Below are 12,175 nucleotides of genomic sequence, written 5' to 3' on the forward strand. Positions count from 1 at the left end.
GATATCATGTAATTTGTTTTTGTCATGCCCATACTGTATAAGTTTACAGGCAATTTTTTGTTTTCATTACGCTGTTAGTACCTTCATGAACAGCACGAATGTTCATTGCCTTTTTAAAAAATCAGTATCCAAATTTTTAATCTGTCTGCACATTCCTGAGTGCCAGTACTTGGTGCTCCCCAGAGACCGGTTACTGATAAGGCTCTTCATTTTCTTCATTGGAAGCACCTGTTTTCCACTTCCTACCGAAGCCTGCAACTGTACAGCCCAGCAGGAACATATATACATTGCCAATCTCATACACTGATGACAGACTGACTTCAGTTTTAAACTGCACTCTTCAACTTCCAAACAGCGTTTCTGTTGCAGCATGGTATTGACTAAGGCCATTCATGGTGATATTGTTTCCCATTCTTTTTTCTTTCTCTCTGCAAATGCTCTAGTTCAGCCTCATACATCATTTCCTGGACTAAGTATTTCTCTCTCCTCATTCTGTCGCACAAGTCTTTGGGCATGTCTGGAATCAGGTAAGCAATGAAAGACTTGATTCCAAAAACAAGGTGCTGAAAAGAAGAAAGAAAATAATTGCTTCAAAGATGCGTAAATACTAATTTCTAGAATCAAATTTTAGGGCCTAAAAATCAGTGGCAAATCTGTAACAGGGATTTGATTTGGGACTGAAAAGTGACTCTTTTTTTTAAATCTCTCTCTAATATATATTTACACACACACACGTGTGTAAATAGTCTGTCGGGAATGGGAAAATGCTGCAGTCTTAACAAAAGTAGAACTAAGGGTATGACTAGTGATCGAAATTAATATGAGACAGCAGGATCTGCTGGTTAGAGTAATGATAGCAACCATTACATATAAGCAGTCTCTGTTAAGAACTTGTAGTCAAAGTAATTAACCAGTTCCCCAGACAGCATACCATACCTTCTTCAAAATTAGTACACATTTCTAGTTTTATATCAGGGTACAATCACGCATCATTTTCCTGACACACACTTGAACTTGTAATAAATGTGTTTAATGTACAAAGAAATTGCATGTCTGATTTTTCAATTAAACATCAATGGTTTTGTTGAGAACTAACATTATTTATAAGATTACTTAAGAAAATATGATTTTGGAGGGACTAAAATCTGCACATGCTCTGTCAATTCACTTTGAAGCAGCTGATTGACAACAGTATGGGGGTGAGTGATTTTTTTTTCCTCTTTCAACTATAACGAACAAGCAACTAATGATAATGACACTTCCTTTACAGGACTATTATAAAAAATCAACTTGAACTTCAAAGAGATAGAAAGGAATTGCTCCTTTCCATGACTAACCTCAAAAACTATAATGAAGGCCAGCCGTGCTGCCAGGACATGCCAGAACTGCAAAGTGAATTCATATGGAGTTGAACTCCATGGTGGGGCTCTGTAATCTCTATACCTGTAAGACAAAGAAAAACTCGTTAAGTTAGTCTGTGCTCAAAACCCAGAACATGATGAAGAGCTCTCAAGCTTGTCCCAGAGCTGCCTAAAAGGACAGAACTTGAATTGAAAGAATACTTCAAGAGGAATTCAATGAAAAGTAGTAGTCTATAATACAGGTATTAAATACAGCTGCTTATAAGATGGTAGTTTGGTTCCAAAAAGCCATAGCAAATATTTCCTTTTGTTGTTACACAGCTGACCCCTTGGAGTATCAAGTTTAAATTCACTGGCTCTAAATTGGTTCTCATCTTTTCTTATAAGCAGTTGAGATTCTCAAGACAAGTCTTGTACAAACACAGAATGACTGTAGAGCTTAGTGAATCCAAGATAACTCTCACTATAAAACTAAATCTGAAACCTGAAGTAGTACAATTATGCATTGTCATATTTAATCTTTATGCTGAGTTTCTCATATTCATCTTGCATAACTGTTTGTCATCTTGGGCTGGGTTACAGACAAAACAAAGATTTTACTTGCATATTTTAATTAATAGACCTCAGAGTGCTGAACCAAAATAAAACAAGAATTTTTAGCCTTATTTGCAGGTGGGGAAACTCCCAAATGAAATAATTCGTACAGGCCTGTAACACATGGCTTACTGGAGTCCTGGAAAAGCTAAGAATAGAACATGGGTTTCCAGCATCTTAGCATTGCATCCTGCAACACAGCTTTCGCATCTGAGATTTCCCTGTTGAACAAACTTGAACTTCAATACTTTTACAGGCAAAAAATAAACTCTTCTACAAGTAATTTAATCACTGACTTTCCATTTAATGCCTATAATAATGTCTGTGTCTACATTACAGCAGGGGGAGCATCTAAATATACCGGCAGTATCCTGAGTATCCCATTCCAAGTTCACTCAAATCAAATACTGATAAGCTGCTGTTGACATATCCTTTTAAGCATCTGAAAGAAAAAGACATAGCATCAGGATTTTCTTTATAAAGTGGTTATATAGCATAAATTCTGTATGTAAGCGTATTCTGCCATCGCATATCGTGAATATACTGTTTTATTTGCTTATTAAGACAAAAGCAATTCTAAAATTTTATACATAGAGGCCAAGTGTTATTGGAAGAAATCAAATAACTTCTGTTTCAGGGATAACACAATTTTAAAAAATGTTTTGAGCACTTCTTGTTTTTTTGGCTTATCTACTAGCAGCTATAAAACAAACCATTTTGCTACAAACAGTGTTCTTCACTGTTGCCTCTTAAAAATACTGAACTGACAAAGATGGCTAGAGAGGAAGAGAATAGAATAATTTCGTATCCTTGCATAATCTGCTGCTAGTCATGCAACATATACTAAAAAAATGACAGGTTTTATGAACCAAATCAAAGAACAGTCAAGAGAACAGTGTATATGTACCAAATAGACATTTGGAGGTAACAATTTATTGGTGTTAATGTCAGATATCACTTAAGTACACTGAATTATGACTGCAGGAGTGTAATTTTTTCATGTCCCTGGAAAACCAGACACCTAAGCCATCCTGTCCTACTGAAAGTGTGTCCTGTAATGTAATGAAGGGGCTCCTGAAAGGCAAAGAACATTTAAAAAGACAAGGTATCTGTTATATCCCCTGAGGTTTGCTGTAGTACTTCCAATCACAACAAGAAAAAGAGTAAATAGGATTACACAGTTCTCTGTTAAACAGGCAGTCCTCATTAAAGAGAAGCCAATGAAGAGAGGTGCTCTGCCGGATCTTATTCTCACCAACAAGGAGGAGCTGGTGGGGATTGTGAAACTTAAAGGCAGCCTTGGCTGCAGTGATCGTGAAACAGTGGCCCAAGAAAACTGGTTAATATTCAAGGAACACCTCCTTCAAACTCAGAGACGTTAGTAAGTATCTGGAGAGAAGTTCAGGAAACAGGCCTGGTTGTGCAAAATAGGAAAGATACCTTACTTGAGGCCAAGAAGCGTTACATAAGGAACTAGTCTAAAGAATGTCAAGGCCAATCTTTCTGGACCTTGGCAGAAAGTATTTCTGGAGAGAAATAGACAGAGAACATTAGGATACAACAGTGTTTGGGAACATAGATGTGTGTGTGTGAAATTAGTGGGAGAACATGGACCAAAACCATGGCGGAAAAGAACAATTCATCTAGGAAGTGCCTGAAAACTGTGGGCAATGTATACTGAATTTTGTAGTATGCATTTAGAAGAGAAGCAAGGATTTTCTGCTGATATAACTGTGGAGCTAGTCAGCAAACTCTCTGGAATGGCTAAGTTACTTGCACCAAACACCTGAAAAGGTTTGTAAAGATGTAAAGGATGAAATATTACTGATGAAGTATGTTAACACAGAAAGACAGTAGCACAAATGTGCTTCCACTGAAATATGCATGTATATATATAAAAAATCTTCATTACTTTTCTTGTCTGTATCCTTGATCTGTACAGGGACCATATTTGTATGCATAGACAAAACGTGGAATGTAATCGGAAGTAATGGCAATAACAAAGGCATTAGTGATGACAGCCAGAACTCCAATTCCTTCAAGAATCCCATACCAGATACCTAGAAACAAGATAAATAACAAAGCCATTAGTTTTTAATAGTGATATTGAGTCATAAAAAGTCATACTGGTGATATTATTTGTCACACACTTTTCCTTGCTTCTTGAAAAAGAAACATTGAGTCAGAAAAAACAGTCAAGATTAAGCCACGTCCTCACATTCTTGCCATGACAGGCTACACCCGAATGAAGTGCCTGGCAGAGAAGGACCTGGGAGTATTGGTTGATAGTCGGCTGAATATGAGCCAGCAGTGTGCTCAGGTGGCCAAGAAGGCCAACAGCTTCCTGGCTTGCATAAGAAACAGTGTGGCCAGCAGGGCTAGGGAAGTGATTGTCCTCCTGTACTCGGCTCTGGTGAGGCCGCACCTTGAGTACCATGTTCAGTTTTGGGCCCCTCGCTACAAGAAGGACATGGAGGTGCTCGAGAGAGTCCAGAGAAGGGCAACGAAGCTGGTGAGGGGGTCTGGAGAACAAGTCTTACAAGGAGTGGCTGAGGGAGCTGGAATTGTTCAGCCTGGAGAAGAGGAGGCTCAGGGGCGACCTTATCGCTCTCTATAGGTACCTTAAAGGAGGCTGTAGAGAGGTGGGGGTTGGTCTATTCTCCCACGTGCCTGGTGACAGGACGAGGGGGAATGGGCTAAAGTTGCACCAGGGGAGGTTTAGGTTGGATATTAGGAAGAACTTCTTTACCGAAAGGGTTGTTAGGCATTAGAATGGGCTGCCCAGGGAAGTGGTTGAGTCGTCATCCCTGGAGGTCTTTAAAAGACGTTTAGATGTAGCCCTTAGTGATATGGTTTAGTGGAGGACTTGTTAGTGTTAGGTCAGAGGTTGGACTAGATGATCTTGGTGGTCTCTTCCAACCTACACGATTCTGTGATTCTGTGAAGTCTGGCACACCCTATTGAGAAGAAATAGCTAAGCAATGAACGCAATAAAGGCCAAGTACAAGACTTTGGAAAGACACTTCTGTATTTTTATTTAACTCCATTGTGAAACAAAATTGAATTTAATTCTTATATTTCATTTTAAAATTCAATTGATTTTGGAGAGCGCCTTGGATCTGGAGTTTCACAAATCAGAAGCCTAATGCAAGGGCCATTTAAGCAATGCCATTTAAGCATCTGAACAAATGGCCTGTTTTCAAAATTTTAACTGTTACAATCCCTTATTGGAAATGGAAAGATCTGAAAAGTCCTTTTAGCTAAGCAGCTGAGTATTTTTGTTGCTTAATAGGACAGTCATCCTTGATATCTGTAGGTTACATGCTAGTTCAAGTGACATCAAAGACGAAAACGAAGGGAGATGGTACCAGACAGTGATAGTTAGGTTCTCTCACCTATATCTGTTGCTCTTGCAGGCATAGGTCTTCTCCACTGAGTGACAAACTTATATGCATCTAACCTTATTTCTATGATATTGTTCAGCAATGCCAGGAGAGGTGCCAGTGGGAAGGCAGCAACAAAGATAGTGGTGAAGCCAAACTGTAAAACTAGATAAGCATTTCTGTGGTTAGAAATTGGACGTGCAAAAAGTTCTTTTAACGTAAAACATTCCCCTCCCACTTGCCCAGCCCCTTCTCATTAAAAAACAAAAACAACAAACCTGACATCTCTATAAGTTTGCTTACCCATCTCCAAGTATTCATCCATCAAGCCGTGAAGATTCATAGGCTGCAGATTCCAATCTTTCTCCCACTGAGGTAGAGAAATTTTATGCTCCATTGATTGTCCTCTCCTCTTCATTTTGCGTCGTGACCACCAATTCTGTAATAAACTGTATTAGACGAAGTATTATTGACTGTTCTTGCTCAGTAATTTGCAATACTAGCTGCTATTGTTTTGAATGGCACCTAAGTGTTAGGTATTTTTTTTCTGGAAATATTTACAATATTGTGTAAGATAAATTTCAAATATTTTTCAGACCTTTTCAACTTTTCATGATGATTTAAATTTTGTCTTTAACATAGCATGTCAGGCATTGCACAAACAAGCTTTTCAGAATACAGAACCTGCCTTTTTTTTTTTTTTTTTTAAGGATTTTTACCTGTATCAATAAAAAAGAACAGGAAAAAATCACATATACTGAAAGCATTAAAAGAAAAATGCTTTATTTTTAATACTGTAGAAGACAAACCAAGTAAGTAAAGCTCATTAGGAACACTGGCACTAGAGTATTTTGAACAGTAGAATATACCTATTATTTTTTGAACAAACCTATAAATCTAGATGTTCTACAGAACATTTTTCCTTTTGAAGCAGGACATGGTATCCAAAAAGATGCTGCTAAAGACTTTTTTTTATGAAGCTGTGCAGAGGTCCTTTCACAAAGCAGTTATAAGTATTAAATGGTCTTATACATTGAAGTGTTATACATAGGAAAATATTATCTAGTACTGACAAAGGTAGCACTTAAAGGCTATTATTTGTTTCTAGATATTACTGAAAGAAAAAAGAGACCAAATATGGGAAATCATTTTTATAAGTATTTTTATTATTTTTTTCTGCTCAAACTGATTTAGTACTTCAGTCTTGATTGTCTTGTTACTGAATGACCTCAGTTGCAAACAATGGTTTTGTCAAAACAAAACACCGCTTTCCGTAAAGGAATACAAGCACGTTCTAAAATAAATTCTCGACAGTGTTAAGATACTGCTGGGCTGAGAAGACAGGAAGCCTGATACTTCAAGTAGATTTCTTCTTTTCAGAAACGCACATCTCAAAACAATGCAGTAGCAATGATTTGCAGACTGCCTGCACATTGTAAGCGTAACCTTTTCTGACATTATCAAGGTTGAGACTTGGATTAAATTAATATTTGATGAGCAACCTTTTCCTTGGCTGAAAACATATTTTTCCAGTTTCAAAAGAACTGTAACTCTTAGCCCATTACCTTTTCAGTAGTTGGACAGCTCTGTTTGTATTAGGGCAAATGAACTTAAAATAAACAATTTAGCTAGTTAATGTAGCCTGGGAAACATTTTTTTTTTTTAACTGCTTCCCTTGGGAGTAAATTTACAGTATGTGATGGTGAGATGCAAACACTATAAACATTCTCCAGGCATGCGTTGTGCCTGTTGTTTCAATAACTTGAAACAGTTATTTTGGCAAAAGTCTACTATTTTTACTCTATTTTTTCTTACGGTATGTAGGGAAAGAACATAAACCCAGTTATGTATTTCACAACTGTATTTTTAGGCCTCAGAGATAGTACTGAACACAAAACTATGTAAACACTACTAACAATTTCTTGTCACCCTTTGGGGATGGCTGAAAAGCAACACTAACATTATGTTTTGAGTGATAAAGCAAAACACTTAAACCTGAACCTGCTGAAGAATTCCATTTTACGTCCTTCTGAAAATATACTTCTAGAGATCAGCAATGCACCTGCACATGATCTTCATCAAGACGATGATAAATTTTAATTAAAGGTGATATTTTACCCTCCATTCGTATGAAGATGTTTCCCTGTTGCTGAATCAGCACTAATATGGAACCACTATCTGTAAAACAAATATTAGCAACAGAACTTACGGATAGCCTAGCTCCATGAAATTGTTCCACATTTGTTTTAAAACCATAATAACTCCCATCTGCAGACACAGATCTATCAAGCAGCCACTGGGATGACACTGAAATGAAAAAGATTAGTAGTTAAAGTCAAAATATTCTGTTAATTTTTATTTTTTTCACAGTGTGAATGGAAAATACTGAAATAAGTATGGAGAAAAATACTCAAGAAATATTAAGAAAAATATTAATAACAGAAGTATTAACACAGAATTTAATGGAACACTCTTTAGATATTTTATTTTTCAGAGAACTGGAGTGCGTTACCTGGGCTAAGGGCAAGTGTGCTAGATATATGTTAAACAATATAATTCATTTCATTGAGACCAATACATATGTTTTGATTTGAAAAGAATGAAGTAATATTTTATTTGTAATAGCCTAGATCCAAACTGAGACTTAGGAGCAGAATCTCTGCTGCCAGTATCTTAACCATATCAATTGCCAAAACAGTGTATGCTAAATTAAATAACATATTAACGTGTGTGGCAATTACAGAGTTTTTTTTTAGACCACAGACTACAAAGTTATAGTATTTACTCTGTGGCTACCAAGTCTCTGCAGAAGCGTGTTTTTCAGAATCAGGAGATAGCTTCAGCATGCTACTCTTCCCAAGGAAGGTGCAATTCTAACATACTTTCAAGCTAAATTTTGAAAATATTACTTTTCATCTTTTAAATCATTTCATACTGGTAAGAACTTAAGGAAATGATAAGGAAAGCTGATTGCATTATGTATATGTCCTCTATCCAAAAATTCCACATACCTAGGAGATCACCTAGGACTCAGTAGTGCCAGGAAGGTAAGAGAGTATCACTGTTTGCTTTTCAAAGAGAGAGGCAGAAGGAATTGCGTGTGTCGTGCAGTCACTCAGCACAGTGGAGAACACAGAAGGAAAAACACATCTCCTGTTTCCTATCCTTTGCTATAAATAAGAGTTTACTCTTCACCACATTTAGATGGAATAATAACTCTTTCAAACTGGACATAGTTCATGTCCTACAGCCTTTTCCTTTTTACTCACGTAAATTTCACAGGAACACAAAACAGGACTGCTTACCTCTTCCAGTCTCCATCTGTTAAAAAGCTTGTTGTACTTTCCTGGGCGGCCTGCAAATCTAGAAAATAACATTTCTGCTTCTCAGTGAACATTCCAAGAACGCTCTGTATCAGTAGTTATTTCACAACATCCACTGAGCAAACTCATGAAATATAAACAGATTAAATCACACAGGCTTAAATCTGGTATCTGTGGGATATGGTAGTTTCAGAATGCAAACAAGCAAAGGAACCATCATTTTGCAAGGAATCCTAAGCTTTTATTATGTCCGGAACAAAAATCCTAGCTTCAGAGGTTTTAGATGTTAGATACTCAAACTCTCTAATCTGCTTTTAAGAAGATAAACTATTGCAATATGTAGGAATTTACTGCAGCACAGAGATCTACTTGGCCGAGTGAAATGTGCACTGGATTGCACCCTCAGACATAAAAGCATAAAATGACTTCCAAATACATCATAACTAAACCCTTCTTAGAGATCTAACAGATTCTTGCATAATGAACTAAATCAAAATTCTTAATAACCTCAGTGACAATTGCAGATGAGAAAGAAAAAATAAGAGCTCTGGTCCTACAAGACACAATACACAGCAAGATACATTAATTTAGAAATTGTATGACGAATGTATTGCTGGATGTAACAATCAGGTGTTACCAACAATCTTTACTTAAGCTTTTTTCTTTCAAACAATCTTGAACTTAAATTACATTATAAAACATTATAGAAGCTACTCAGAAATCATTTGTAGATTCTGTCAGAAAGGCAAATCTGATGGTAGAGCAACTCAAGTGAAGATGAGGTTAGACCTGTCTGGTAACTCCTGGTCTAAGCTGAAGAGACACACAGGACATGGATCCAGAATTTTTACCTCCTAATGTTGTATAATACCTTCCAGACAATAGTTAGTATTTATAGAAATGGGTCCTAGGAAAAGTACCCAAAAGTGAATAAGGGAGAAAAAAAAATGAATCAAGTTTATTAGTGCAGCAGCGCTGAACACAGATGCACATTTAGGAAGCATCTGTATTTTCAAAATTCTGATTTCTTGTTTTGTTAGGAAAGTCATTTACATACACCCACTTAAAAAGTAGACTTTTCACTGTCTCGTTTCTGAGATTTCAAGAGTCCAACCCTTGCATGCAGTTAGAAACAATTTGTACTATTATTTACGCTCAGAAACTGTGTCAAACCTAAATCTTAAAGTTTGAACTGTCAATGTATTTTCTTGAAACCTGTAAAATTACCAAGATTAGAGTTTTGTGTGAACTTTACTTTAAAAGCAGTTAGCAGAGATAATTTACCTGCCCAGAAAAAAGGCAATGTAAAAGATAGAACTGTTCAAGTTGACAAACTGGAAGAGGAACATTTTCAAGGCAAAGCTGTTTTCCCATTCGGATTCTGTTCTTGGGTGCTCTATGGAAAGACACAGTATATATCATATAAACAAAAATTAAATTGAGTAATGCCTAACTGCACACAGATCAATCAACACTAACAATAAGTGATGGTTTCAAGCCATAGGGCCCCACCCAGTTGCATTTAACTTTTTTTTTTCCCTCCAAGTATTCCAGCTGCAGGTCACAAAATGCCCAGCTCAGGCTAGGATGGCTCTGTGCGGAAACAGAAGAGGTAAGTCCTGTGGTACAGAATAGCTCAGAGCAAAGATACGTCTCATAGGAGGTATATTTTCACTTCTATGAAAAAGTTCTGAATTCAATGTGAATGTTTAATTTTAAGGCTAGAGGAATCTTGATTTTTCACAGTTACACAAAAGCATGTGGTATCAGCAGATCAATAGACAGGGACTGCCAGGGAAAGCAGATAGAAAAGAGACAACCAATGGTCAGTTGGTTTCTCACTCAAATATCTCACCCTCCAAATACTTCCATAAGACCGCTAATTCATCCTTGACACTTCCTCTATCATATAAATGCTTGTGAAGTTTAAAACAATTTATAACACAATGAAGAAACAATGGAGTTCCTTCTGTGCTTTCGGAAAGAACTGTAGAAACGTTTATCAGGATTACAAATATTCTGTGTAGGTTTACACTGACTTGGATGTTTTTCCTTACAGTTTGCAGAATGTAAAGAAATCAGAACAGAATGCAGAATGTAAGGAATTAGAACTAGACACAAATGATTAAATTAACTTTTGTGTGTGTAAAAATTTCAAATTTCTTTGATGCATCAAATTTGGAGTATAGTACATTGATTAAAATTTCCAAATATATATATGATTCAGAAATCCAAACTGCCTTGATTTTTTAAGTTACATTTTGTACTATGTGATTGTTTACCTCTAAAAATGCAGACTGCTTTGAAATAAAACATTATACAAATTTAAATATACTGCCTCTCCATATGGACACTGATGTTCCTCAGAAGGTAGGATTCTCTCCTGCTCTTGAAAGCAGAACACTTTAGGAAGAGCTACCTATTTCACATATGGAACCTGATGTTTCATCATGCTTAATTCAAGACAAACTGTTTTTATTTAAAATGTATTGTGGGAAAAATGAGGTCATCTATGTAAATAAAATCACTATTTTCCTTCCCATTCTTTGGTATGTAACAATGTATTTTAAAATTTTAGTTGAGAGAGAAAAAATTGTGATCTGAAAAAAAAGTACTTTAGTAACTTGAATAAGTTGACTACACGTACTGAATCTTCTAATCTGTTCAACTGCTTGTTACCTGTAACGCACAAATTTTTAAGCATGTTGTTTCATGTATGCTCTTCAATATTTGAACCAGAAGAGGGAGCTAATAGATTTAAGCAGCGAGGTTGCTTTTAAAATATGACAAGATCAGCTGTGTACTTGGACATGGGATAAAAAAGACACCATGTGAGAAGAAACACTGAAAGATAACATTCACATAGTAGGAGATCTTAAATGCTGTCTGGAATTTCTTTTTTTCTATAAATTAAAAGCGTTATAAAGAGCAAAGAGAAGCGTTAGCATAAATTTGTAATGTTACAGAATTAGAGCTACTTTAAAATTTATGACAACATTTTTATCTTGGACCATGTAATTTTATCTTAACACAATTTTTCCATAGTTAAATTCCAATTAAAAAAAATGACAGTGTTTGGATAGAACTAAAAAAAAATCTGGTTTAGTATTGTAACAAAGAAAATGTTTTGATTTTTGTTATAACAAGTTTTTTTCATTTTACACTATAAAACATAAAAAGTATGTTTTCTTTTTCTTTTATCTTATTTCCTTAACGAAGTCATCATAACATTTATTTCTCTGATATTACCGATATGCTAACAGAAATGCCAGTACTCTAGTATGCATAGGTGAAGTTTTCAAAAACCTATTTTATAGAAGTATGAAGATATATATCACTGCTAGAAAGAACCATACCAGTAATAAAGACGTACATACCTAAATCTGTCAGGAGATAGGCAACCTTCTCATATACCTAAAGCAGAAATAAGAGGTAGTGTAAGTACAGAAAATCCTGTACGTTGTGATGTCAAACACAGAATGAAAAAAACATCAAAGCATAGCTGTTTAGTTGC

At 36.0% G+C, this 12,175-nt stretch overlaps 1 protein-coding gene across 1 annotated transcript in view; it reads right to left on the reverse strand.

Annotated features, from left to right (window-relative positions):
• Window positions 1–12,175, reverse strand: part of ANO3 (anoctamin 3) — a 213,241-nt gene continuing 201,066 nt past the window's right edge. Inside the window, exons 18-27 of the mRNA XM_035550066.1 lie at window positions 12,039–12,075; window positions 9,946–10,057; window positions 8,644–8,701; window positions 7,548–7,645; window positions 5,642–5,787; window positions 5,351–5,503; window positions 3,868–4,015; window positions 2,317–2,397; window positions 1,338–1,443; window positions 1–563 (exon numbers count right to left, since the gene is read on the reverse strand). Of these exons, the coding sequence (XP_035405959.1) occupies window positions 381–563; window positions 1,338–1,443; window positions 2,317–2,397; window positions 3,868–4,015; window positions 5,351–5,503; window positions 5,642–5,787; window positions 7,548–7,645; window positions 8,644–8,701; window positions 9,946–10,057; window positions 12,039–12,075 (1,122 nt within the window). The 3' untranslated portion in view covers window positions 1–380. The remainder of the gene's footprint in view (window positions 564–1,337; window positions 1,444–2,316; window positions 2,398–3,867; window positions 4,016–5,350; window positions 5,504–5,641; window positions 5,788–7,547; window positions 7,646–8,643; window positions 8,702–9,945; window positions 10,058–12,038; window positions 12,076–12,175) is intronic.

The sequence above is a fragment of the Cygnus atratus genome, chromosome 5 (assembly GCF_013377495.2).
Source record: "Cygnus atratus isolate AKBS03 ecotype Queensland, Australia chromosome 5, CAtr_DNAZoo_HiC_assembly, whole genome shotgun sequence".
Lineage (NCBI taxonomy): Eukaryota > Metazoa > Chordata > Aves > Anseriformes > Anatidae > Cygnus > Cygnus atratus.